The 26,110-nt window shown below is 37.5% G+C and overlaps 2 protein-coding genes across 2 annotated transcripts; one reads left to right on the forward strand and one right to left on the reverse strand.

Annotated features, from left to right (window-relative positions):
• Positions 1–663: 663 nt before the first annotated feature.
• Positions 664–18,014, reverse strand: LOC115974336 (serine carboxypeptidase II-3-like). The gene is made up of 8 exons (XM_031094637.1): positions 17,630–18,014; positions 3,394–3,501; positions 2,995–3,269; positions 2,653–2,904; positions 2,297–2,403; positions 2,041–2,127; positions 1,789–1,894; positions 664–1,704 (listed from the first exon to the last, which is right to left on the reverse strand). The coding sequence occupies exons 1-8, from the start codon at positions 18,012–18,014 to the stop codon at positions 1,561–1,563; spliced, it is 1,464 nt and encodes a 487-aa protein (XP_030950497.1). The 3' UTR covers positions 664–1,560.
• On the forward strand, positions 8,559–9,280 carry LOC115974338. The gene is made up of 2 exons (XM_031094639.1): positions 8,559–8,638; positions 8,716–9,280. Exons 1-2 carry the CDS (start codon positions 8,591–8,593, stop codon positions 9,244–9,246), a joined length of 579 nt encoding a protein of 192 aa, XP_030950499.1. The 5' UTR covers positions 8,559–8,590; the 3' UTR covers positions 9,247–9,280.
• Positions 18,015–26,110: the final 8,096 nt, after the last annotated feature.

Genomic DNA, 26,110 nt, shown 5'->3' on the forward strand with positions numbered 1-26,110 from the left:
CTTTTGCTGTCCAGACCAAAATGACATATTTTAATCTCTCTTAATTTTTCCAAAATTCAGTGAGATTTAGATCAGGGTTCCTCTTGAATGTCAATTTTGTTTCCATAGATGGCTTGTCTATCTTGGGAGGCTTTGGCGCTGGTTGGACAATTCTTTTAGCTTATCTCTCATTTGGTTTCGAGAGCCTCCCCCTCCCTCATCCTTTACTTGTCTTTTGAAAGCCGTCATCCTGGATTTTCAGGAATTTTCTCCATGAAGGATAGCAGAATTGTCTAGTTTATATTCCCAGCCTTGGAAGCTACGGACTGGTAAATAATTGTTGCCATTTATTGCTATATGTAAGGACAAAAGAATCTTGGTTTGATACAATGATACCTTTGGGTTAAATTCCATATCCTTCAGCTACTAAGAATCTGGTGGTGGATGAAGGTCATATGCTCATGAGTCTCTGAGTTTCTTTCCAATCAGAAAGAAAATATTCTGTGCTTCCAAAGTGAAGGGTTTGGAGTCTGCCTTTAGCATAGGTAGGGATCATTGGACAAATATACAGTTGGTCTTCTTCTGTACTTTTGATAAAGTATTGTCTAATTGTTTGGTAATCCTTATTTAGTGGGAGTCTTTTTTTTTGGGGGGGGGGGGATCGATAAGTAATGAGTGGTTTTATTAAATAAAAAGGCTGTATTGGGTATTGCAGAATGATTGGAATACGGAAAAAACTTTATTTGTTCAAGTATTCTACTGATGAGAAAGTGGTATAGGTCCATCATCAGACATGGAGTGCCTGTTGAATGAAAGTAGTAGTTATAGCATGAGTATTGATTTTGTTGGAAATTGAGAGTGCATCTCATGTGGGTCAGCTAATTTTGATAGATTCGAGCAATTGGGGTTATTACATTGTGGCGTGAGTAGCCAGAGTAGAAGATGTAGATATGTGTTATTCGGGTTCTGAGAATTTGATGATATATCTTGGTAGTTTTTCCCTTTTAGAGTGAGGGTAAATGAGTTTTGGTGTTGCAATTTAAGGCTTGTTTTGGCATGCTCAACACGCTAAAATATGTGAGCTGAGGTTTGATTGAAGAGGGGTTGAAGCAGAGGAGGAAAGTGCTTAGTTTTTTTCTTTTTCTGTAGTCGATCAGGGAGGTAGTGCATAAATCTTCAGTATAGAGTTTGACTGTCACAACTCGATTGCTTAATGTTTAGTGGTTGTATTTTTGTGTGCACATGTGTGCTAGTAGGATCTCCTTAAGCTTAAGAGTTCTGGGGAAGATTTAAAGTTACATGTCAGGGAGGTTCTCATTATTTTACAAATGAGAGATTCTGTCATCTGTACTTGTGGGCTTGATGTAGATTATTTCCACAACCAAAAGAAAAAAGAAAAAGAAAAATGGAAGAAATAACACAGCATGGAATATGATACTAAATAAATAGTTTTTATTTTTATTTTTTGAGTTTCTTTTCTCTAGTAGGAGTCAATCCATGACCTTGCCGAAACAATTTGAGCTTAGGTTACAAGTTCCTGGATGGTATGAATTTTTAGAAATTAACGTGTCAGATGGCAATTTATTCTGAGGGGGGAAGTTCCCCTTTAAGGAAAGATGAGATCATGGTCAGTGCTCGTTCTGGTTGGTAGCTTGGAACCATATGCCCAGCTCCCCTTACTGTGGTGAATGTCAATCCTTTGTACCCAACCACATATCCTCCAACCTGCCAGCATCATCATGTTGAAAATTCATTACCTTGTTTACTGCTGCTGGGTAAACTATGGGATCAATTATCTTATATATTTACCTCATTGCCAGAATACCATGGGCGCCAAGTAGTGTTGACCGGTAGATTTAGAGTGTTTATGGAGTACCTAGAGGTGGTTACTGAAACTAGGCCATCCATGTTGCCACTGCAGGTTTCATTGACAGATAGTTTAAGGTGCTAGCAATCGTTAGCCTGTATTATATCTACTTACTGTAATATTTAACGGTATAGATTTTGACCTACAGTCACTGGGAAAAAACCATAAAGGCTCATGTAAAGATGAGGGTGTACCTGTATATCCATACACTAATTCCACTTGAAATGATCTGATTTATAGTGGGCAGAACTGTTGTTGGGCTGTCTGTCCATGGAGTACTTCTGCAGGCAGTGCAGAAGCAAAATTAGACATTTATATTGGGTGGCACTTTTAGTACAAGAAAGATCTTAACTTTGCATATGTTGGACTTGTATTTTTTCATGCTTCGTGACAGGATTATCTCTACCAATGTTGTCTAGTCCTCGGGTACCACAGGTTAGTCACTCATACCTGCAAGCTTCCCATTTTGTAGCTTTTGTATGAAGAGCTGTTTGCACCTCAACAAGATTTAGATATGTATCAACATAATGGTTGGAGCAGGGATCAAAATCGTGGACCTATATAGTGTAAGATTAAAACCATTTCTAGGTTAGTTCTAATTACAAGGCCAGTTAAGTTTGTAATGCACATGTCAACTGAATACATAATCACAGATTATTGCGATGAAATTCATGCTTAGTTTATAAGAGCATCAAGTCAAACCTAATTGTATACTTCATGTATATATAATAATCTCCATAGCTATTTCTTTATTATTCTAAATAAATTTTAAATTATTTATATTTGATTGATGCGTAAAGGCTTACAGAACCGCTTGGACCTGACTTAGGCGATGATAAGTTGCAAACTGGAGCATATATGTTAGAAACATCGAGCGCTCCAGCCTCTATGTTTCCTTGAGTTAGATAGTCATGACATGTACTTGAAAAATTACTGGTAGTGAAGTTGCAGTACTTGTGAATTCCTGCATTAGTTTCGTCGGAGTTTAAAGCATGTGTCCAGAAATAATCATATGTGCCCATTTGACCAATACCATCATCTATCCAAGCATTCCCAATCTGCATACATTGACATTTACATGGAAGCCTTAATTAGCATTGAGATACAGGCACGTCTTAGACTGAAGATAGACTTCACAATATACTCACTGCAATGCCTTTGATGTTGATTACTGTTTGGTTTTTGTTCTTGTTCTTTGAGAGAATTGTGCAAGCAAGTTGAGGTACATAATGACCAGCATAGCTTTCTCCAGTTATAAAGAAATCTCGGTTTTTATATTGTGGGAATCTATCAAGCCAGTTCACTAGAAAAGTGTAAGAGTCCTCCGCTGTTCTTTTGTCACCGTTTTTTATGTAATCTGAGGAGGTGTTCGAATATGAAAACCCAATACCAGCAGGGGAGTCCAAAAAGATAACATTTGCCACTGCCAAAATTTTTACAGGTATTAGTTTTACCTAAGGAGAAAAAGATTCAGATAAGATGTCCAGAGTACTTAAAGCTCTACAGCTTTACTCTATCATTTGAAAGTGAAATTAGAATCTGCTTACCTGTGTTCCATGCATAAACATTTCGGTAAAGTGTTTTTCCATCACTCTTGACTCTGAAAGGTCCCAGTTCTTCCATGGCTCCATATCCAAAAGAAGAGCATCCCGGGCCTGTAAATCTCAGTATCCTTTTTATTAATCTCTTCGTAGTTGCTAACTTGCTATGAACTAGATATAATGGAAACAATGGAGGTGGCATCGAGGTGAGCACCTGGTCTCTTTCTCAAAATAGAGAAGTAGTTAAGCGTATGTCTCAGCTCACATGGTCTCTTTCTCTTTCTCAAATTAGAGAAGTAGTTAAGCGTAATGTCTCATTGCCAATGGTAGGAAAAGACCATATGTTGGGGTAAGCGATTTTTTTTATTTTTATTTTTTTATTATAAATTTATTTTTTTATTGTTGTTGTTGTCACGAAAAAGGTTTAGAATTTTTTTTTTTTTTTTTTTTTTTTGAGAAACAAAAAGTTTAGAACTTAAGTAAATCAGTAATGCAATAAAATTATGCGGTCCATTTTATTTCGGACTTCAGAAATATGAGGGAGAGAGAGAGAGAGCAAATCTAAGTGAGGAAATTTGGAAGGTGCATGTTTATAATACAGAAGGAGATTGTGTTATTTTTAATAGATCACTAGCTGCAACTCACGCTATGCTTGAGAAAATGTTTTTTATTATTTTATTATTTATTTATTTTTTTTTTTGAGAGTTTCAACTTATAGTGTTAACTATTAGGGACTTTATTAGTTGAATTAATTAAAACTCACACGTGAGAAAATTGACGCGGTATTGAAAGGTTAGGAATCAAATTGATACAATTGAAAGATTATGGATCAAATTGAAATATGGTGTATAAGATAGAAACAAAAAACGTAGTTTACCCTATAATTTATTAATTCTTGTATTATTGAAATTTGGATTTTAAGTTTATTTTTTGAATATTTATCATTTTTGTTTCCTTTTTATGACCTTTATTTTTAATTTCTAACTTCTAATGTGTTTATATTTTTAAGTTCAAAATTAAAGAGTTTGCCCAAGTAGGATAGCATTTCAAACTTTTTAACACAATACTTAAGAAAAAAAAGAAAGAAATTGAGCCCAAAATTGAAAAAGCAACCTGTAAAATAGAATCAAGACCCAGTTAGTCCAAAATGGACCAACATGGACCGAATTGGATAGAATGTGACCAAAATGGACTGTTATGAACCAAATGGGACTAATAGGATCAAATTGGGCTATTTTGGACTGAAATGGACCAAATAGACCGAATTGGACAGAATAGCACTGAAGTGGATTGAAATGGAGCAAACAGGACCGAAGTGGACTGAAATAGATCAAATGGACCAAATAGCCCGAAGTGGACCGAATAGCACTGAAGTGGATTGAAATGGACCAAACAGGACCGAAGTGGACTGAAATAGATCAAATGGACCAAATAGACCGAAGTGAACCGAATAGACCAAAATGGACCGAATGGACTGTAGTAGATCCAATGAGACTGAATGAACTGAAATGCTATGCTGATGTGGCTTAATATGAGTGTAGGAATAATAAATAATACATTTCAACTTTTAAATACAAGGGTTTTCTTTTCCTTCAATCAATTTGTTATTATAGATTATGCAAAGGATAGTTTCCTCTTAGATTTTTATAATTATCAATGCCCTTCAAGAAATGTCAAAATTTGGGTGAGGCAAGACATTGTATGCACTGAAAGGAAAAAACACAGTTGATAATACATAGCATTCATTAGGTAATTTAGGTTGATGATACGTGTCATGTGGACAACATGATGACAACATGGATGGAGATCAAGTAGAAAATATCTTCTACTTTACATTTTCTAGTTGTTGCTAATGTTAGGTGGGAAGTAGTACTATGAAGTGAACTATGAAGATTCCTCAGGCCATGCCTTGTACACGGATGGGATATATATAAAGTTGGCGTCAAGTTATTCGTGGTGTAATTCTAAGTAATGTTATACTACCTACTAACTTATTATAAATTCATATATATTTTGAAAATTCTACTATTGAATTACATGTTCTATATATATTATTAACACTCATGCCAAATTATATGTCGATTAGATGTTATTTACCATTTGATCTATAAACTCATCTTTTATGTATTATTTTAACCTACAAAAATTTGAATTTAAACAATTGATTGATGACATGACTATTAATCTTTGATCACCTTGAAATTTTGCAAGTATGGAGAATATACTAAGATAATGTATTCTAAAGGTGTATTTGTCAAAATTTATGCCCAATTAAAAAATACTGAGTGGTGTAACATTGCTTAAAGTTACACTAGACGTAACATAAACCCCCATTTATATATATATATATATAGAGAGAGAGAGAGAGAGATCAAATTATTAATTATAAATAATTAATAATGTTAATATCTAATCTCATATATATCATTTTAAAAAATATAAAATTGGCGACTCTAATTTTTGTCAGTTCATTCAACTAAAATCATTGTATCTAATTAACTCAAATAATACAATTTAGTTAATAATTATTAGTTTATATTTTTGTGAAGTGGCAATTTTTTTTAAATAATAAAATTTAGTTAATAATTATTAGTATAGATTTTTGTGAAGTGGTAAATTATTTTTAGTGGTGTTGTTTATTATTGATATCGCTCCGAATCAGTAAGGTGGATGGCCTGGCTTCGGTGGGCTATCGAAACGGTTGAAGGCCTACAAGGAACAAAACACAATCAAAGAGGAGACCGGAGAAGACCGGTCGAACCCCCTCCGATGGAGAAGTTAGTCTCGCAGAGAAGGATGTTCCAAGTATTTGGGAAAATTGTCTCAGAGAAATTCTTACCGCTGTCGGGTTCAGACTGGTCCTTTATATAGGGAGCCTGGGACGGTTATTTGTCCAATAACCTCCCCAAGATTTGTGGAAGCTAACAAGTTCGGAGTTAACTACCCCAACGGCTATAAAACTGTAATCGCTAACGGAAGTTAACTTATTCGAAGGATTTGTTGAGATAGTTGCGGGTTTAGTCGAAAGTTCCAAGTGTTGCACTTTCGTCTGTCTGGTGTAGGACGGTTTGGTCGTCTAAGGATATCCGATGATTGTTCATGGACGACCCCCATGGACGATCATGTCGTCCGTGGGAGACTTAAATTATAGAGTGGTGCTATTGTCCATGAACGTTTCTCCTTCTTCTGGGTTAACTCTTGGATGAACCTGCACTGTAGGCTCTGGACGATCCATTTGGACGAGCTGGAGATGGATTATTTTCCGCTTCTCTATCAGTTGCCCCTTTGTTCAAAGGATCGTCCAGGACATTGTTGTGATTTAAAAAAAATTTCACTTTTTCGTACGCCACGTGTCGCGAAACTGTTGGTTGGCCAATCATGTCAATCTCGTTTCCCAAGGTAATTGCCATGTGTCAATCTCTGAGTGGCGAGTGTCGTATCGTTGATCCTGTTGCTGAGGCCTATAAATAGTGCATTCTCTTTCATGCCCCTCACTTTTTTCCTCATTCTCTCTTCTGCCAACTTGTCCAAGATCCTCGTCTAGCTCTCGTCCTAGTTTCATCAGGTATTTCCTCTTTCTTTTCTAGGCTCTCATTTTAAGTCCTCTACATTTCAGCCATGTCTTCGTCTAGTAGTTTAGAGAAAGAGATAGACGAGTACCAGGACGATTCTTCTGGGAGTGGTAGTGTAGATAGCTCGTCCTGTAGTGATTCCTCAGACGAGCATTACTCGTCTGGGGTTCCTGGCATTCCCTTAGAGGAATTTCAGGAACAACGACGTAGGGCGGCTTCTGGATCTGGGGCTAGTTCGTCTAGGCAGCCACCTAGTCCCCCTTAAGACGAGGAAGAGGACGAAGAAGATGTTATATATAGTTGTGCCCCAGAGGTAGCATCCACCTTTAGACGGTGCTAAGTTAAAAACTCTTGTAGATAGATATCAAATCCCTAAAGAGCTTAACCCTCGTCTACCCAAGGCTGGAGAATGATGTTGCTCTCCTTCCTCTGGCTTAGGGGTATACGCTTCTTACCTTTTAGCTGGTCTTAGGTTTCCCCTAAATTCTTTCTGCAGAGACCTCTTCCAAAGGTTGGGTATTGGACCTAACCAGCTCAACCCCAATGGTTGGAAGATGATAGTTGCAATGCAAGTATTGTGGCGTGAGGCATTGAAAGGGGACCGTCCAATTACAGTGGACGAGTTCCTTTACTGTTATAAGCCCTCAGAGATCAACAAATTTGCTGGTTTCTACCAGTTCTCGTCCAGAGGTTCATATTACAGTTTAATAAAGGGCCGTTGTTCGTCTGACCGACTTTGGAAAAAAGAATTTTTTATTATTTCTGGAAATTGGGCTGGGGACCCAGCTGATGTGGGTAATCCCCTCTTCCCACCTTTTACCAGCCCTCTAGGTTGTCTTCGTCCTGAGGGTATGTTTTTCTTTCCATTTTATCCCGTTTGTCCTTTAAAATTTTTTTTTTTATATCTGTCAGTCGTCTAACCCTCTCTTGGTGATGCAGCTGTTGTTCGTCCACACTTGGATAAGTTTTTCTTGGACCAGATAGAAGTGGTTCGCACCTTTCCAGGAAGGACTTTCCACGACTTAGTTACCCTTAGTCGTTTAGCAACTTGGGGACTTGGTCCAGTTCCTACCGCTGAGAACTTAAGTCACGAAGAGTTGACTCGTCAAAGTAAGTGTCGTCCATTATATTTTATTACTCCAGCTCTCCTTTCTTTTTTTTTTAAAAAAAAAAAAAAATTAATTTTCCTCGTCATAGGGATAAGTACGATGAGGGAAAATAAAGAGAAAGCAGTGACTAGCGGGGACGAGGATGTTGTTGCCCCTACTGCCAAAGTGGCTTCCGTCCAAGCTTTGAAGAGGAAGTCTAAACCAATCTCGAGTACTGTGGATCTGGACGACCTCCCCAGTCGTCGTGGCCACAAGAAGCAAAAGTCAAGTAAGACTTCCTTTCCAAAGGTTCCCAAGTTCGTACCACCAACAGTGAACTTGGACGAACCTGTGGTGGACGTGGAGCCCGTCCAAACAGTTCATCCTGTCCAGTCTGATCCTCCCCCTCCTCCCAAAGCTTCTCATAAGCCTAGCCCTTCTGAGTCCTTTGATCGTCCACCTAATTTGGTTCTGGACGAGGGTTATGCACGGAGGACGTTCAAAGGGATCGTCACTGAGCGTGAAGTTAACGAATGTTACAACATGTTAGTGAAGGAGTTTGAACGCTCTGGCATCCATGATCTTTTCAAGGTAAGTTTCTTCCTCGTCCTTGTGTATAAACATTTTATCTTGAATGAAATGTCTAACTCTTTTTTGTCCAAATGCAGGCTATGTCAAAGTTTTATACAGCAACCTGTCAAGCCAAGGAGCTTGCTTCAGATGCTAAGACGGCCAAGGATAAGGCTAAGGAGCTAAGCCATGAGATTTTGCTCAAGAAGGGGGAGGTCATTAGGTTGACTGAGGATTTTAATCGTCTGCTGGGAAGTGAGACGAAGCTGAAGAACGAAGTGGAAGATCTCAAAGCTGACAACTTAGAGAAAGATACCCGCATCGTCCATCTCGAAGGACAAGTTTCAGAGCTTACCTCGTCCTTGGAGAAGGCACGTGAAGAAGCTATTGCGGCCTTTAAGAAGTCTGACGAGTATAAGAATCGTCTAGACAGTCATTATGCAGCTGGCTATGAAGACTTCCGTGCTGATGCCAAAAAGGCATATCCTGATTTGGACTTCAACTCCTTCAAGCTTCCTCTTGCTACAGAGAGTTCCGTGTTGCAGACAAGTTCCGAGGACGTCAACATCATGGACGACGCTAATACCGAGGTCACCCAGGATGACCCCAAGGCTAGTTTGCCTAAATGATTTGCAATTTCCTTTAAAATTTGTTTTACTTTTATCTGGAAGTGCCCGTTGTTTTGGGCTTTGTTTCTTTTTCTTTTTATTCCAGTTCATACAAGTACAATTGTCTCGTCCAAGATTGTGGACGAGTTTTATATACAGTTTCATTTTCACAACTTAAGGGGTTTTTGGACGTGGGTCGTCCACCCTTCTTTGAATTTCATGAAAAAATGAATATTTCTATTTTCATCTTCCATTGTGTTTGAATATATACATTTCCAGTTTTATGTATGAAATTTTTATTTTCATAAGTCATATCATTTGACTATGTGGTTCGTCCACCCAGGAATTCAGTTCGCCTCGTCTTGAGTATGGGGGTGAAGTTTTATTACATCACCAAGATAGAGTAAATTAATTCCTTTTAGCTAGATTTTTCATCATTTCAAGATTATGGACGATCATTTTGTCGTCCTTGATGATTAGACTTTCCAGCGATTTCTCGTCCAATGCAATGGATTGTTAAGCTAGTTTTGAAGTCTTTGCTCGTTCGTGTCTAGGACGAACACTTCTGGGAATTCATCTCATCTTGAGTTTTAGACGGGTATACCCTTAAATTAGGTTTCATCTTGTCTTATGCTCTGGACGGATGGACCTTAGCTTCATTTTTAGCTTAGGTTTCATCTCGTCTCACGCTTTGGACGGATGTACCTTGTTTCATTTTTCCTTTGGAGGAAAGCTTATGGACGATATATCCTTGCGTCCAAGGATTTCATTCGTCCATGCTTATCTTTCTTTTTTGTCGATCAATCTGAATGAACATACAAAGGATTCCAATAATATACTTGAAAACACAATATATATATATATATATATATATTTATATATATTTGAAAATCCAAACTTATGTAAACATTCGTCCACAGGCATGGCACATGCTCGTGAGCTAGTGCCTTATTGAATTAAAAATACAAACCAACTCGTCCATGAATAGCACAAAAGTGAAAACACTAATGTACTTTCTAGGGGATATTAAAATACTTAAAACACACGATAGTAGTAAACACACTTATGCTCGTCCAGGTATCTCGTCCAAGGACACTGGTGAAGAGTCAGCACTCATTGATGGTATTTCCTGAGGTGCTCAACATTCCAAGGGTGTTCCAGCCTTCGTCCATCCAAAACTTCCAAATAATAGGATCCTTGCCTCTTGCAGTTGATAACCCTATAAGGTCCTTCCCAATTTGGGCCAAGTTTCCCGTAGGCCGGGTTTCTTGTTGCCAAGGTAACCCTCTTCAGGACGAGATCCCTGATGTTGAAACGCCTAGGCTTCACCATGGCGTCATATTGCCTTGCCATGAGATTTTTGTACCTAGCTGTCCTCTGTTCTGCATCCATCCTGACCTCGTCCATAAGGTCAAAGTTAAGACGGAGCTGTTCTTTGTTTTCTTCAGTTTGATACTTCCTCACCCTGTGGCTCGTCATGTGTACTTCTGCTGGTATAACTGCCTCACTTCCATAGGCTAGTTTAAAAGGTGTTTCCCCTGTTGGAGTTCTCGCTGTCGTTCTATAAGCCCATAAAACCCCTGGTAATTCATCCGGCCATACTCTCTTTGCCCCTTCGAGCCGAGTCTTGATGATCTTTAATAAGGATCGGTTCGCTACTTCCGCCTGGCCATTGGCCTGTGGGTGGGAGGGTGAGGAGTAATGGTTCTTCATTCCAAGCTGTTCACAAAATTCCCTGAAAGGTGTGTTGTCAAACTGTCGTCCATTGTCAGACACTAGTACTCTAGGTACCCCGAATCTGCATACAATGTTCTTCCAGACGAAGTTCTTGACATTCTGCTGCGTAATTTTTGCCAAGGGTTTGTCTTCCACCCATTTTGTGAAGTAATCTATCCCTACTACTAGAAACTTCATTTGCCGAGTTCCAGTCGGAAAGGGCCCCAAAATGTCCAGTCCCCATTGCGCGAACGGCCAAGGGGCCATCATTGACGTGAGATACTCTGCTGGCTGTCTGGGAATGTTGCTGAAGCGTTGACATTGATCACATACTTTGACATATGCCTTGGCATCAGCTTGGATGGTTGGCCAATAGAATCCGCTACGGATAACTTTATGGACGAGTGATCTGGCTCCTGAATGGTTTCCGCATGCTTCTTCGTGAACCTCCCTCAACATGTAATTTGCCTCGTCCGGAGCCAAATATCTTAAGAGAGGTTGGGAAAAACCTCTTTTGTATAACACTTCGTCCAAAAGTACATACCTGGCTGACTTGACCCTGAGCTTCCTAGCTTTGTCCTTCTCTTCTGGAAGCCTTTCGTCCTTTAAGTATGACACTATTGGGGTCATCCAATTTCCGCCACCTTCTATCTGTAGCATTTCTGGAAGGTCTATACTTGGCATGTAGCGTACTTCATCCAACTCGTCCAACGCTTCATTCGCAGATGCTTCCTTTGCCAGAATATCTGCTTCCATATTCTCTTCCCTCGGGATTTGAACAAAATCAGCTTTTTTGAATTTCTTCACAAGGCGTACAACCTTCCGTAAATATTTCTTCATTCTGTCTTCCTTGGTTTCGCATGTCCCATTTACTTGGCCTATGACCAATTGAGAGTCTCCCAAAACAAGTATTAAGTCTGCTTCTACAGACTTGGCCAACTCCAACCCCTTTAGAAGGGCTTCATATTCCACTTCGTTGTTAGTAGTCTGGTATTGCAAACGGGCCTTGTACTTTAATTTGTCTTCTTCTGGCGATTGCAAAACAACTCCTATTCCTCCAACATACAATGAAGACGATCCATCTACATGGACGACCCATTTGTTATTGTACTCTCCTTCCTCAAGATCCTCATGACTCGGAGTGAACTCTGCGATGAAATCTGCTAGGGCTTGAGCCTTTATTGCATTTCTCGATTGGTACCGAATGTCGAATTCACTAAGTTCCACCGCCCATTGAATCAGCCGCCCTGCGGCTTCCAGCTTGTTCATTGCCTTCTTAAGCGGATGGTTCGTCATGACGTTGATGACATGAACTTGGAAGTAATGTCTTAACTTCCTAGAAGCTGTTATTAGTGCAAAAGCCAATTTCTCTATAAGCGGATACCTTCCCTCTGCTCCTCTGATTGCTCGGCTAGTGTAATACACAGGTTTTTGTACTTTCCCTTCTTCTTTGATTAAAGCTGAACTTACGGTGTGTGGGGACACCGCTAAGTATAGGTACAGTTCTTCTCCTTGCACGGACGGACTTAATAATGGGGTAGTAGTGAGATAGTCCTTCAGGTCTTGGAAGGCCCTTTGACATTCGTCCGTCCATACAAATGCCTTCCTGAGGACTTTGAAGAAAGGTAAACATTTGTCTGTGGCTTTCGAAACAAATCTGTTCAAAGCTGCAACTCGCCTTGTGAGGGATTGGACTTCCTTGATACTCTTCAGTGGCTCCATGTCCAATATAGCTTGGATCTTGTCTAGATTCGCCTCGATTCCTCTTTGCGAAACCATGAACCCCAGAAACTTTCCCGACGATACTCCGAATGCACACTTACTTGGGTTCAACTTCATCTTATATCGCCGAAGTGTTTCAAAGGTTTCCTGTAAGTCGTCTAGATGGCTTCCCTCGTCTATGCTCTTCACAAGCATGTCGTCGACATAAACCTCCACATTCCGTCCTATCTGTGGATGAAACATGTGATTCACTAACCTTTGATAAGTTGCCCCTGCGTTCTTCAAACCGAAGGGCATCACTTTGTAGCAAAACAAGCCTTGGCTGATAATGAAGGAAGTTTTTTCTTGATCAGCTTCATCCATCTTGATCTAATTATATCCTGAGAAGGCGTCCATGAAGCTCAGCAACTGATGGCCAGCAGTAGAGTCCACCAATTGATCAATGCGTGGTAGAGGATAACTATCCTTGGGACATGCTTTGTTCAAGTCAGTGAAGTCTACGCACATTCTCCACTTTCCATTAGCTTTCTTCACCATCACCACATTGGCTAACCAATCCGGGTAATAGACTTCCTTAATGAACTATGCCGTGGTCAGTTTCTGAACCTCTTCCTTGATCGCCTTATCCTGCTCCGGAGCGAATACCCTCTTCTTCTGACGAATAGGCTTAAAAAAGGGGTACACATTCAATCGATGAGTGATCACACTCGGGTCGATTTCTGGCATGTCGTCATGACTCCATGTAAAAACGTCAATACTCTTTCTCAGGAACTGGATGAGGTCTTTTCTTGCCTTCTCCTTCATACCTGTTCCAATTCTGGTGAATTTCTCGGGATCATCTTCTTGCAAAAGAACATCTTCCAATACCTCTGTGGGCTCTGCAATAACCTTTCTTTCCTCGATGTTCATTGTCTGCATCTGTTCGTCCAAAACCATCATGGCTAAGTAGCATTCTCTAGCTGCCAACTAATCTCTTTGTGCTTGCCCTATCCCGTACTCCGTAGGGAATTTGACTGATAGATGGTAGGTAGATGTTATCGCCTTCCAACTGTTCAGAGTTGGTCTTCCAATAATGGCATTGTATGAAGACGAACAGTCCACCACGAGGAAATTGACTTCCCTAGTTATCTGCTGCGGGTATGGCCCTACCACCACTGGTAATGTAATGGTGCCTACGGGCTGCACCTTCATTCCTCCGAACCCTATCAGTGGTGAGCAGACTGGACGAAGTTGATCCTGCCCAAGCCTCATCTGTTGGAAGGTAGGGTAGTACAATATGTCCGCTGAGCTTCCATTGTCAATTAACACTCTCCTGGTCATATAATCTGCAATAAACAGAGTAATGACAATTGCATCATCATGCGGGTGATGGATCCTCTCAGCATCTTCGTCGGTGAAGGAAATGGCCGGCTCGTCCCTTGATCTCGTCCGTGGTGATTGTCCAGATAGCTGGACGTTTTGCACCACTTTGAGATATGTCTTCTTCGACTTGGAAGATTGTCCCATCGAGTTTCCTCCAACGATAATCCTTATCTCTCCTAGTGGGGGTCGAGACGATTCCTCCATTTTCTCTTTCAACTTCTCATCTCTATGATCCCTTCCAACGAAGTGCCTCAGCTTTCCTTGTCTAATAAGATTCTCAATCTGCTGCTTCAGGTCATAACATTCATCCGTGTCATGCCCATGGTCCCTGTGGAAGCGACAATATTTACTCTTATTGCGCTTATTGGGATCTCCCTTCATCTTTTCTGGCCATTTTAGGGAAGGATCGTCTTTGATTTGCATGAGCACCTGATCAAGTGGAGCGTTCAGGGGCGTATAATTCTGGCTTCTTCCCAAGGGACCTGTCTTCCTGTTATCTTGTTCCTTCTTAGCTTCCGTCCGTCCCTTCTTTGGACGAGGGGCTTGTTCTGAGTGTCGAGTTGGGTGCGCTTCCATCCTTTCAGCTCTTTTCCTCTTCTTGGCTATGATCGCATCTTCTGCATTCATGAAGTTTTGAGCCGAATGGAAGAGCTCGGCCATGGTTTGAGGCTCATTCTCATATAGCTTGTGGATAAATAAGTTAGAGTTGATTCTGTTATGGAAGGCTGCCAATAAAAGCTTGTCGTCCACCTCGTCCACACTAAGGGCTTCCCTGTTGAAGCGAGTGATGAATGACCGCAGACTTTCGTTTTCCCTTTGTTCAATGGTGAGCAAGCTGGACGAAGAACGCTTGTGCCTCTATCCCCCGATGAAATTGTTAACGAACAATTTGCTCAACTCTTCGAAAGAACTTATGGAACTTGGGGGTATCTTACTGAACCAAACTCGTGCCGGGCCTTTAAGGGTAGTAGGGAAGGCTCGACACATGATTTCATCAGGGACCCCTTGAAGGTGCATCGTTATCTTGAATGTTGCAATGTGATCAAATGGGTCACGCGTCCCATCATACGAGTCCAGGGAAGGCAGTTTGAACTTTGATGGTAGAGGGTGGCCATTGATGGAAGCTGTAAAAGGAGAGTCAGTTCTGTGGACCAAATCTTCTATAGGATTCGTCCTCTTCATGTTCTCCTTCATCTCCTCCATGACTTTCTTCATTTGGTCCATCTCCTCTTTCAAGTGTGGCACCGCCCGTGAAGTGGTGCCTCTAAACTGACTTCCAATCTCAGTATTCTCTCTGTCACCATGGCCTTGTGTCTATCCTTTGTGTTCCTCACGTGTCTGTCTTCTTTGATTGATCTCTATTCTTAACTCCTGGTTTTAGAGAGTCAATTCCGCCATTGCAGCCGCCATGGATTGCACATGCTGCACGGACGTCGTCTGCATGACTGGTGCAGATTGGCGATCATGCTGGGGATCACTTGAAGCGCCTCTGCTTCCCTGACGGCCAGGGCTAGTAGCCCTTGACCTGGTCCTGACCATCCTAACCCTTTGTCGCTGAAAAGAAAGTCGCAAAACAACTTTCGCTTTCCCACAGACGGCGCCAACTGATATCGCTCCGAATCAGTAAGGTGGATGGCCTGGCTTCGGTGGGCTATCGAAACGGTTGAAGGCCTACAAGGAACAAAACACAATCAAAGAGGAGACCGGTCGAACCCCCTCCGATGGAGAAGTTAGTCTTGCAGAGAAGGATGTTCCAAGTATTTGGGAAAATTGTCTCAGAGAAATTCTTACCGCTGTCGGGTTCAGACCGGTCCTTTATATAGGGAGCCTGGGACGGTTATTTGTCCAATAACCTCCCCAGGATTTGTGGAAGCCAACAAGTCCGGAGTTAACTTCCTCAACGGCTATAAAATTGTAACCACTAACGGAAGTTAACTTATTCGAAGGATTTGTTGAGATAGTTGGGGGTTTAGTCGAAAGTTCCAAGTGTTGCACTTTCGTCCGTCTGGTGTAGGACGGTTTGGTCGTCCAAGGATATCCGATGATTGTTCATGGACGACCCCCATGGACGATCATGTCGTCCGTGGGAGACTTAAATTATAGAGTGGTGCTATTGTCCATGAACGTTTCTCCTTCTTCTGGGTTAACTCTTGGATGAACCTACACTGTAGGCTCTGGACGATCCATTTGGACGAGCTGGAGATGAATTATTTTCCGCTTCTCTATCAATTATTATATATGCGAAAATAGTAAGTTGATGAGTAACTTGTAAATAAGTTTGAACTTATATGACAAGAAAACAAATCAAGCCTAAACATATAATTTAACTTAGTGATAAACTTGAACTATACTCTTATTTGAAGTAAAATTAAATAAATGAAATACTTTTTGAACTTTTGACACTCAATTAAGCTTGTTCACACCTGTATATATTTGGTACATGAAGATATGTATGATAGGGTCATAGTAATGCCACTGAAGAATAAGAATATTGTGCATGTATTTGCTTGGCCTCATAATAGTTTGTCATGTAAACTTTTGAGACCTCACAGTTTTACACATCATTATTCTAATATGTATATAATTTTTTTAATTAAATTTAAATTTTATTTTATATTTAAACCAGCTATTAAAATCTTGGCACATCATATTTATAATTCTATTTATAAATACAGTTATAACTTATAATAATGTCTAATTATAAATTATTTAATTTCATATACAACCTCAATCATATTTATTTCCTAATAATATTTATTATAATGATCAAATTTCATATTTAGACAAAAGAAAAAAATTATATTATATTAATTTTTTTGTGTATTGCACATATTACCCATTAATGTATATATATATATTATGGAGTAATATTAGGTTATGATTACGTTTTGACTTGTTAATTAATATATAATAATTTACATATTCTTGAGATAAGTAATGATAAGTTACAAACTATCTTACAACTTTTTTATAAACTGTTAATATGAAAAATTCTTATTGACGCATTAAGAATTTATAAAATAGTTTGGACGTTTAGCATTAATTTTCTTCTAAAGATATGTTATTTCTGCATATATTGGAAGCGGGCATGGCTACTCCCAATTTCCCACACTAATAATGGCAGCTGGGACACGCCATTATGTTCTATTATCATAATGAAACAAAGAAAGTTTTTTTTTTTGGATAATTTATTTGGGGAGGAGGGATCTGGATTTTAGATTTTCCTTTAAAAATACTAGGAAGTGCAAAGAGAGTAAGTTAAGGGAGTAAAATATGATAGTTGGCATGCGGGGCATAACTGCATAAGCCAAGAATTCCCACGTAAATACTTGTGTTTGATTGTGTAGAGAATATATTAGCATTGGATAAATACTTGTGTTTTATACTTTTATCATCAGCGTCGTTGTTGTTCTTCTTGTTTTTTTGACTGAAAAGATAGAAGTATATTGTTCTTGTTACTAGCTAGGAATTGCATATATTATTACTTGATTGGCACAGCCTATGAAGCAAGACTAATCTTGTGGTTATTTTCTACATTAATTCTTTGTGCCTATACTAGTTCATACAAAATTACAAATGAAAGATATGGTACTACTATCTTTACCTCCATTTAGCCACAAGACAAGAGGTTTAGTGGCAGAATTCTGAGGTGACTCCACAAAGTAATAAAATAATGCTCTCTCAGCTTTAGGGTCAACAATAATATAGCCAGCATACTGATCGAAATCTACTCCTTCTGGTTGTCCTGGCAAGGCATTGATCTTGTCAGCTTTCATCAACCCATCTTGTGCTCCAATATACACTGGAGAAAAATGGCTATCTTCATCTTCTAGTCCAACCCATAGTTCAGTATTTGGAGGATTTTGGGATTTTTGAGATTTAAGCAACTCGTAAAGGTTGTCAATCTGGCTGGCTTTGCAAAGGATGATAAAAGCTAAATGGTGAAAAGAGAGGAGAATAAGAAACCTCGTGAGGAATGAAAGCTTCATGGCTCTTGTTGTTCCTTATTGCAAATTAACTTAGTTCTATCAAGGCCTAGGGCTTAATTTTGGTGTCTATTTATATGGTAAACAAATTTTCATATATTTTTTCATATCTGTTAAGTTGGTATGTTGTGATTGATATTTATAAAAATTATGTAAATGGTGGATTCATGTGATCACAGATCCACAATAAGTCACGTCAATAGTTGCAATAAATATTTCAATACTTTCAATACAAGTTGAGTGATACAATATTTCACAATTTTTTTTGTTAACTATTAAATTGGCATGTTATGATGAATGTTAATAACAATTCTGATATGTTTAGATGACATGATTTGGACAATTAAATTTGAATTTAAGGATTAAAATCTAAATAACTTATTTAAGAAGTTCAAAAAAAGTCAAAAGTTTAATTTGACAAATCTACTACAGATTTCAAACCTTTAAAATCCCTTCATTTAAAATTCCTTGGTTTCAAGTTCGAAACGCAACCTTCATATAGTGTGTGTTTGTATTCAACGTTTTCTACTTTGCGTTTCTTTTTTTTTTTTTTTTTTTTTCATGCGTTTTCATTTGGAGTATTGCGGTTACTGTTTAATGAACAGTAACCGCAATTGTTGACTTTCTACGGTGAACAGTGCACATATGCACTGTTCACGGACCCACAAACTCCACTTTTTATCAACTTTTTCATTAAAAATAGGTCCCACAGTACTATTCACACATTTAAAAATTATTTTGCTACAGTGTTTTCAATTTTTAATTTTAAATTTTAACAAAATAAGTTCTATCCAAATAGACCGTAAATTCATGTGATTACAGTTGGTCAACGTCAACAGTTCTATAAAGATTACGAAAAAATTGTGTCAAGTCAGTGTTTATATGGTCCAAAGTGAACGATTCAGTGCAGACGATTCAGTGCTAGGGTCCAGTGATAGGCAGCATATTATTTAAGAAAAGACCGCTCATGTTTTGTCAACACGTTAAGAGTGTGGCTGTCAAAAAAAGAAGTCAAAAGTAAAGAGCGTGTAAAACTGAGTCTTCTATGGCAAATACATGCGTGGTACACGTACATGATTGGACTCTCCTATAGTGTTTACTCTCTAGATTGGATTTGACCTTTTGAAACTGACACAGCTTAAAAATATTGACAAGACACATGTCCAGATCTATGTAAAAACACGATTTATAGAGGTTCAATTTTTTTAATTTTAAATTGGATTTTCATGGCCAGCAAATAAAATATGGTACAACTAGTCAAAAAATAAAAAAAATAAAAAATGGTACAAATGAAACGGCCAAATTAGCAAAATGATAGTATTATTTTACTTATAGTTATAAAAAATTGTATTGTTTTAAAGTTATTTTTGGTCGACGGGAGCTTGGCTCAGTTAGTAAAGCTTGGATACTTCATCTAATCTTAGGTTCGAGTCTCACTACCAGCAGAAGTCCGTTAGTGGATATTCACACGAGTTGGCTTAAGGACTTTAACTCTAACGCCTTACTCGAGGACTAGCATAATCTAGCGAACTCCTATTTTTATTTACCCAAAAAAAAATTCTTTTTGTTAAATTTGTATTTCAAAATCACGAATTTTTTTTCAAATTTTTGCTAAAAAAATATTTATGTTGAAATTATGTTTTCAAACCATGACTTTTACCTGCATATTTTAAAACCCCAACTTTATTAAATCAAAATTTACTCCTCACATCACATCACATCAACCACTTTATAATTTCTTCCCACAATTTCACATTCTCTTAGTCTTTCTCCCATTTCTCACTTCATTAACGATTTCTAAGAGTATTTACAGTAGTAGAGTTAAAAATTTAATTTTTTAATTCCATCAAAAATTACTTTATCTATTTTACCTACACATATGTTGTAGCAGTGTATTTATTTTAGCTTTTAACACAATAAAATAATATTAACATCACAATAAAATAATATAACCATTACAATAAAATAATATATCCCACTCCAAAAAAAAAAATCCACAGCACCAACCACAACCACCTCTACCATCAACCACAACCACAACCACACCCATAACCACCACCACCACCACCACCAGCAGTCCACAGCAGGGAAAAAAAAAAAAAAAAAAAAAAACTCAAATCTCCAATCTTTTTTCTCAACCCATACCAAACAAAATCACCAATCATAAACAAAATAAAAAATCACTAATCACAAACAAGCACAACGTCGGTGAGCAAGCACAACCACGAGCAAGCACTCCGATCGGCAGCGTGGGTATGAGGCGCATGGCGGTGTGGGTTTGAGCTGATCGGCGGTTTGGGACGACTGGTGGGTTTGAGGTTGAGAGAGTTGATCGGCGGTGGGTTTGAGCTGATTGGCAGCTTGGGACGGCGTTGAAATAGAGGTGAGAGTTTGAGATCGGTGGCGGTGACGTTGACGGTGACGGATGGTGGATGGCGGTGATGTTGATGATCGGTGGCGGCAACGTTGACAATGGTTAGGCCGACGGCAGTTAGAGTGAGCTTTGGACTTAAGCTTTAGTGAATGAAGAGAGAGTGAATGAGACCGGAGTGAATGAGAGAATGAATAAAAAAAGAAGCAAGTTGTACTGGCTGAATAAAAAATTACTTTTTTTTTTAGCTCCAAGCTACAGTGCACATCTATTTATAGATGTGCACTGTAACAATTCAATTAAAAAATTTAGCTATTGCTCCACTGTTGCATGGGGTTTTTTTGTGGTTTGGCACATCTAAAATAGCAATATAGCTATTTAGCTCTACTACTGTAAGTGCTCTGAGGTTTTTGTTCCATTGTTGTGAAACCACAGTCGTCACTTGTAGTGACTTGAGTTGTCCTATTCAACTTTTGGATGACGACGCTCCACCATCAAATCTCTCTCCTCCAAGAATTCTCATATTAAGTGGAAAAAAAAAAAAAATTAAAGGAAATTTTGATTCTCAAAAGATTTGAGAACCTTTTGTCGTATCTTGTGAAATTTGGACATGATTATATCATAAAGTTCAGCATTAATGACCATCTAATTGACATGAAACTTTAGCACATCGGACATGAGGAATCAAGTGTTGGACTTGGAATCAAGCGTGTCTATTTTTTTTTTTTTGAGGAAAGCTATGTAAGGATATATATGGAAAATTTTGTGTAGCAAAGCAGCAGTGATTGATCATTTACAAATTTTCATTTGTATAAGTATACCTCTTCAACCAGTTAGCTACAAAAGGTTGGAATCCTAGAAACGTATATCATCTCTACTCACTTTAAATATACTTCTACGTGGCCTTTGTAAAAGCCAGTCCCAGTTGGAAATTCTGTGAAAATTATATTGGTTTATGGAAGAGACAGTGAGACAGCATTGTCCCATACAAAATCATTTAGGTCCAATGGATCCGTGTTCCATTATTGCTTCAATTGCAGATAATGGACGACTTGGTTGCCCGTCAGTCATAACAGCTAATTTTTATGTGAAAAACATGATTATAATTATAAAATGAGTTATGACATTAATTAACTGTTTCCAACATTATTGCCATGCAAACTATAGAATGTCCATGTGCATTAAATCCATTGAGCTCTGACACAAGGGAAAAAAGAAAAAAAAGGATTAATGCTCGCTCTATCAAAATTTTGACATTTGACATATTTCAAGTACTGGGCAAATTCCAATCCATCAGGCTGTCTTGGGGGTTGATGTGATTCTCAAATATATAATGAAAAATTATTAGTTTACATGAATAGTATTGTGTAAAGTGTATATTGTATGCAAAAATATGGCTAACATTTGCCACATTGGGAGAAAGTGGCAAACATTATGTGTGTGCACGTGCTCAACAATGTCAATGCCTCAACTGGTGAAATACTGAAATATCTTTGACTATTCCTCAATAGTGATTTTAATTTTTTATTTATTTATAAATCACCAATAAAGCCTACTATAGGACTTATTGTGTATTGCGGAATGATTGGAATATGGAAAACTTTATTTTTTCAAGTATCTACGGATCTACCTATGAGAAAGTGGTACAGGTCTTTCATCGGACATGGAGTGTCTGTTGTATGAAAGTAGCTATGGCATGAGTATTGAGCTAGTTGGAAGTTGAGAGATTTGAGCAACTGTGACTACGGGGTTACATTATGGTGTGAGAAGGCAGAGCTAGGTCTTGATGGTAATGTGTCAATTGAGTTTAGAGAATTTGGTGATATATCTTGGTAGTTTGGTCCCTCGTAGAGTGAGGGTAATTGAATTTTGGTGTTGCAATTTTAGGCTTGTTTTGACTTGATCAACAGGCTAAAATATGTGAGCTGAGGTTTGATGGAATATGGGTTACAGGCTTACGGCAGAGGAGTAAATTGCTTAGTTTACTTTCTGGGGTCAATCAAGGAAGTAGTGCATGAGTGAAAAATCTTTAGTGTAGAGAATGACTGTCAAAACTTTATTGGTTAATGTTTGGTAGTTGTATTTTTGTGTGCTAGTAGTATCTCCTTATTAGGCTTAAGAGTTTTGGGGGAGGTTCTCATTATTTTACAAATGAGAGAGGCTGAGTCAAAATAATGGTAGGATCTAGTTGTCTTGATGTTGCTTAAATTGTACCTGAATCTTGAGAATATATTGGATTTAGTTTGTGTAAGAGAAGGTTTGTTCTCTGTATTTGTTGATGTGGTCTTGCTTTTGATTATTTCACCAAAAGAAGAAAAAAGAAAAAAAAGGAAGACATAACACATCATGGAATTCAATGCTAAAAATAAACACTGTTTAAGTTGACATATTAGTTTTGATATCAAACATCTACTTTTAAGGTAAAAATTTATCTTATTCATGTTATTTAGAAATTGTGTCTTAAAAACACGATTTGAGTTTTACATATCTATTGGATACCAGTAAGGTTAATTTGAATATATCTACGGAAAAAATTCAATAGAATTCATGCTAAATAGAAATCATGTATTAGAAATACTATTTTCGATTCAATTCTATATATCAATTTGGATATCAGACATCCTAAGAAAAAAAATAGAATTAATGTTATATAGAAATTGTGTCTTAGAAATACCATTTCAGTATTATATATTAGTTTGGATATCAGACATCCAAACCTTAAAGGTGTGGATATATACAAGGAAAAAATTTAAATAGTATTCATTTTATACCAAAATAGTGTGTGAGAAACGCTATTTTAGTATACATATCAATTTAGATATCAAACATTTACCTCAAAGGCAAAAAATCAATCTTATTTATGTTATTTAGAAATTGTGTCTTAAAAACACAATTTCAAATTGATGTAGTGTGAGTGTGTAGAAACAGAATCTGTAATACACAATTATTACAACTTTTCCACGAAACCTAAGTTCTACAAGAATGCTAGGCTAGTAGGCAAAATAATAGAGAGAACATCTCTAGCAAACTTTTCTTAATAAACACATAATATTAATCAACCTCTCTATAAAAAGTATTTATAGGAATGAAATTTCTTCCACTCCTTTTAGAAAAAGAAATAATAAACCTACTTCTACTTGAGAAAGGAAAAACAACTTAACTATGAAAAGAAAAAAAATTAAAATCCTAATTCAACTAGGAAAATGATTTTAATTGAACTTGTAAAAGTAAATAAATTCTAATTTCTCTAGGAAAGAGAAAACAATATAAAATATTAAAATATTTTATTTTCCATTAACCAATCTGCATCACATATCTACATATTAGTATGGATATTAGACATCCAAACCTCTAACGTGTGGATATCTTTTTGGAAAATATTTAATCATATTCATGCTATACATAAATCATGTCATATAAAGACTACTCTAGTCTATATGTCAGTTTGGATATCTTTAAGGCAAAAATTCAAATGGTATTCATTTCATACTAAAAATCTTGTCTTAGAAACAAAATTTCATTTCACATATGAGTTTGGATATCAAACATCCACCTTTAAGGTAAAAATCCAATCTTATTCATGTTATTTAAAAATCCTTTTCTCCAGTAGGAGTCAATCCATGACATTGCAGAAACTATTTGAGCTTAGGTTACAAGTTACTAGATTATATAATTTTTTAGAAATTACTGTGTCAGAGAGCAATTTATTCTGATGGGGGAAAGCTTCCCCTATGAGGAAAAATGAGATCATGGTCTGTGCTCGTTTTCGTTTGTAGCTTGGAACCATATGAATTTATTGTGATGGGGGAAGTTTCACTGTAAGGAAAGATGAGCTCATGGTCAGTGCTAGTTCTGGTTGGTAGCTTGAAACCAAATGGCCAGCTCCCCTTACTGTGGTGAATGTCATTCCTTTGTACCCAACCACATATCCTCCAACCTGCTAGCATCAACCCTGTCTAATGTTGGGTAAACTATGGCCTATGGGATCAATTATCTTAAATATTTACCTCGTTGTCAAAATACCATGGGCGCCTAGCAGTGGTGACTGGTAGTTTTAGTGTGTGTTTATGGAGTACCTAGAGGAGGTTACTGGAACTACGCTATCTATGTCGCCACTGCAGGTTTCATTGAGGGAAAGTTAAAGGTGTTACCAATTGGTAGCCTGTATTATGTTTACATTTTTTTTTTTTTTTTGCACACAGCCTTAGAAACACGATTTCACAATTTAACTCAAATCGTGTTTTGAAAACATAATTTCAATTGAAATGGTGCACATGCTCTATACATACTAGTGTGTAGTAATCAGTGCTCTTATATCTAATTACTGTAATAGACTAACAGCTTTGGTTCATTTATGAAGAGAGAAATTTTGATAGGATTTTCTCTTGAATAAGAAATATCGGAGGGATCATTCGCAAAAAAAAAACCAAAAAGCTCATGGAAAGATGAAGAGCTACGTACCTGTATATCCGTACGCTAATTCCACTTGAAATGAGCTCAATTATAGTGGGCAGAATTGTCGTTGGACTCTCTGTCCATGCAAAATGTCTGCAGGCAGCGCAATAGAAAAATTAGTAATTTACATTTGGTGGCAGAAAGATCTTAGCTTTGCCTGTATGGTTGTTATACGTGAGAATGTCCTGTTTCTCGCGGAATATTGGGATTAATGGTAATGTTTTATTTACATGTTAATGTTAGCGGATAAAGTTATATGGAGCAAACTTATATATATAAGGATACGCAATATATTGTCTAATCCAAGTGGTGAAGTTATTTTGTTTTTTCCCCCAAAGGGAGGAAAGTTGTAAAACTAAGTACACGTAAATTTTCATTAGTATAATTGTATTAGGCGTACCTCTCCAAGCAGTTAGCAACAAAAGGTTGGAATCCTGGGAATTTTATATATATCATCTCTACTCACTTTGGTATTTGGAAAATCGAAAAGTACTACGTTTACAATATTTTCATAACAAATTATAGATGATGATAAATTGTTACCGATTTTAATTTGAACCTACCGTTTAAATAAAAATAAAAAACTCATTTTCCAAAAACCAAAAAATATACTGTACAGGCACTGATAATAGTTTTTTCCAATTTTGAAATACAACATAGGAAGTTATTACATGTAAAAAACCAATGTAAATTATAGGAAGCATGGAAATTGGTTTTTATCATATCTAAGGAAAGAGTAAGTTGATGGATAACTTGTGACTAAGTTTGAATTTCTACCAAAAAAAAATTCAAATTTGAACATATAATCTAGCTTAATATGAAAAGCTTGAGTTTGGCTCATATTTGAAATGAAATTAAATAGATCAATAAGCCACTTTACAATAGTATTTATTTGGTACACGTGGATATGAGAGTGATGTGGTAGTAGTGCGATTTCAGAATAAGAAAGATTAAGTGACTTGATTGATTAATATCTATAATTTTGATATTTTAAGATTGTTAGAGCATCCATAGTCGGAATTCTCATCTCATCTTATTTTACCATCCTAAAAAGCCACTTTATCAATTATACAATACCATTTTACAATACCTCCAGCATTCTAACTTTTATTTTCCTATTCTACTCATTAAAATAATATATCTTCACAATAAAATATATATATTTTCTTTTTTTGTTTTTTCTCAATTTTCTCCCCTACACGCGTCCCTTCCAGAATTCTCCATTACTTTACTTTTCACCTTCTTCTAGCCTCCTCCTCCATCATCCATATCA

This window comes from Quercus lobata, chromosome 2 (assembly GCF_001633185.2).
Source record: "Quercus lobata isolate SW786 chromosome 2, ValleyOak3.0 Primary Assembly, whole genome shotgun sequence".
Classification (NCBI taxonomy): domain Eukaryota; kingdom Viridiplantae; phylum Streptophyta; class Magnoliopsida; order Fagales; family Fagaceae; genus Quercus; species Quercus lobata.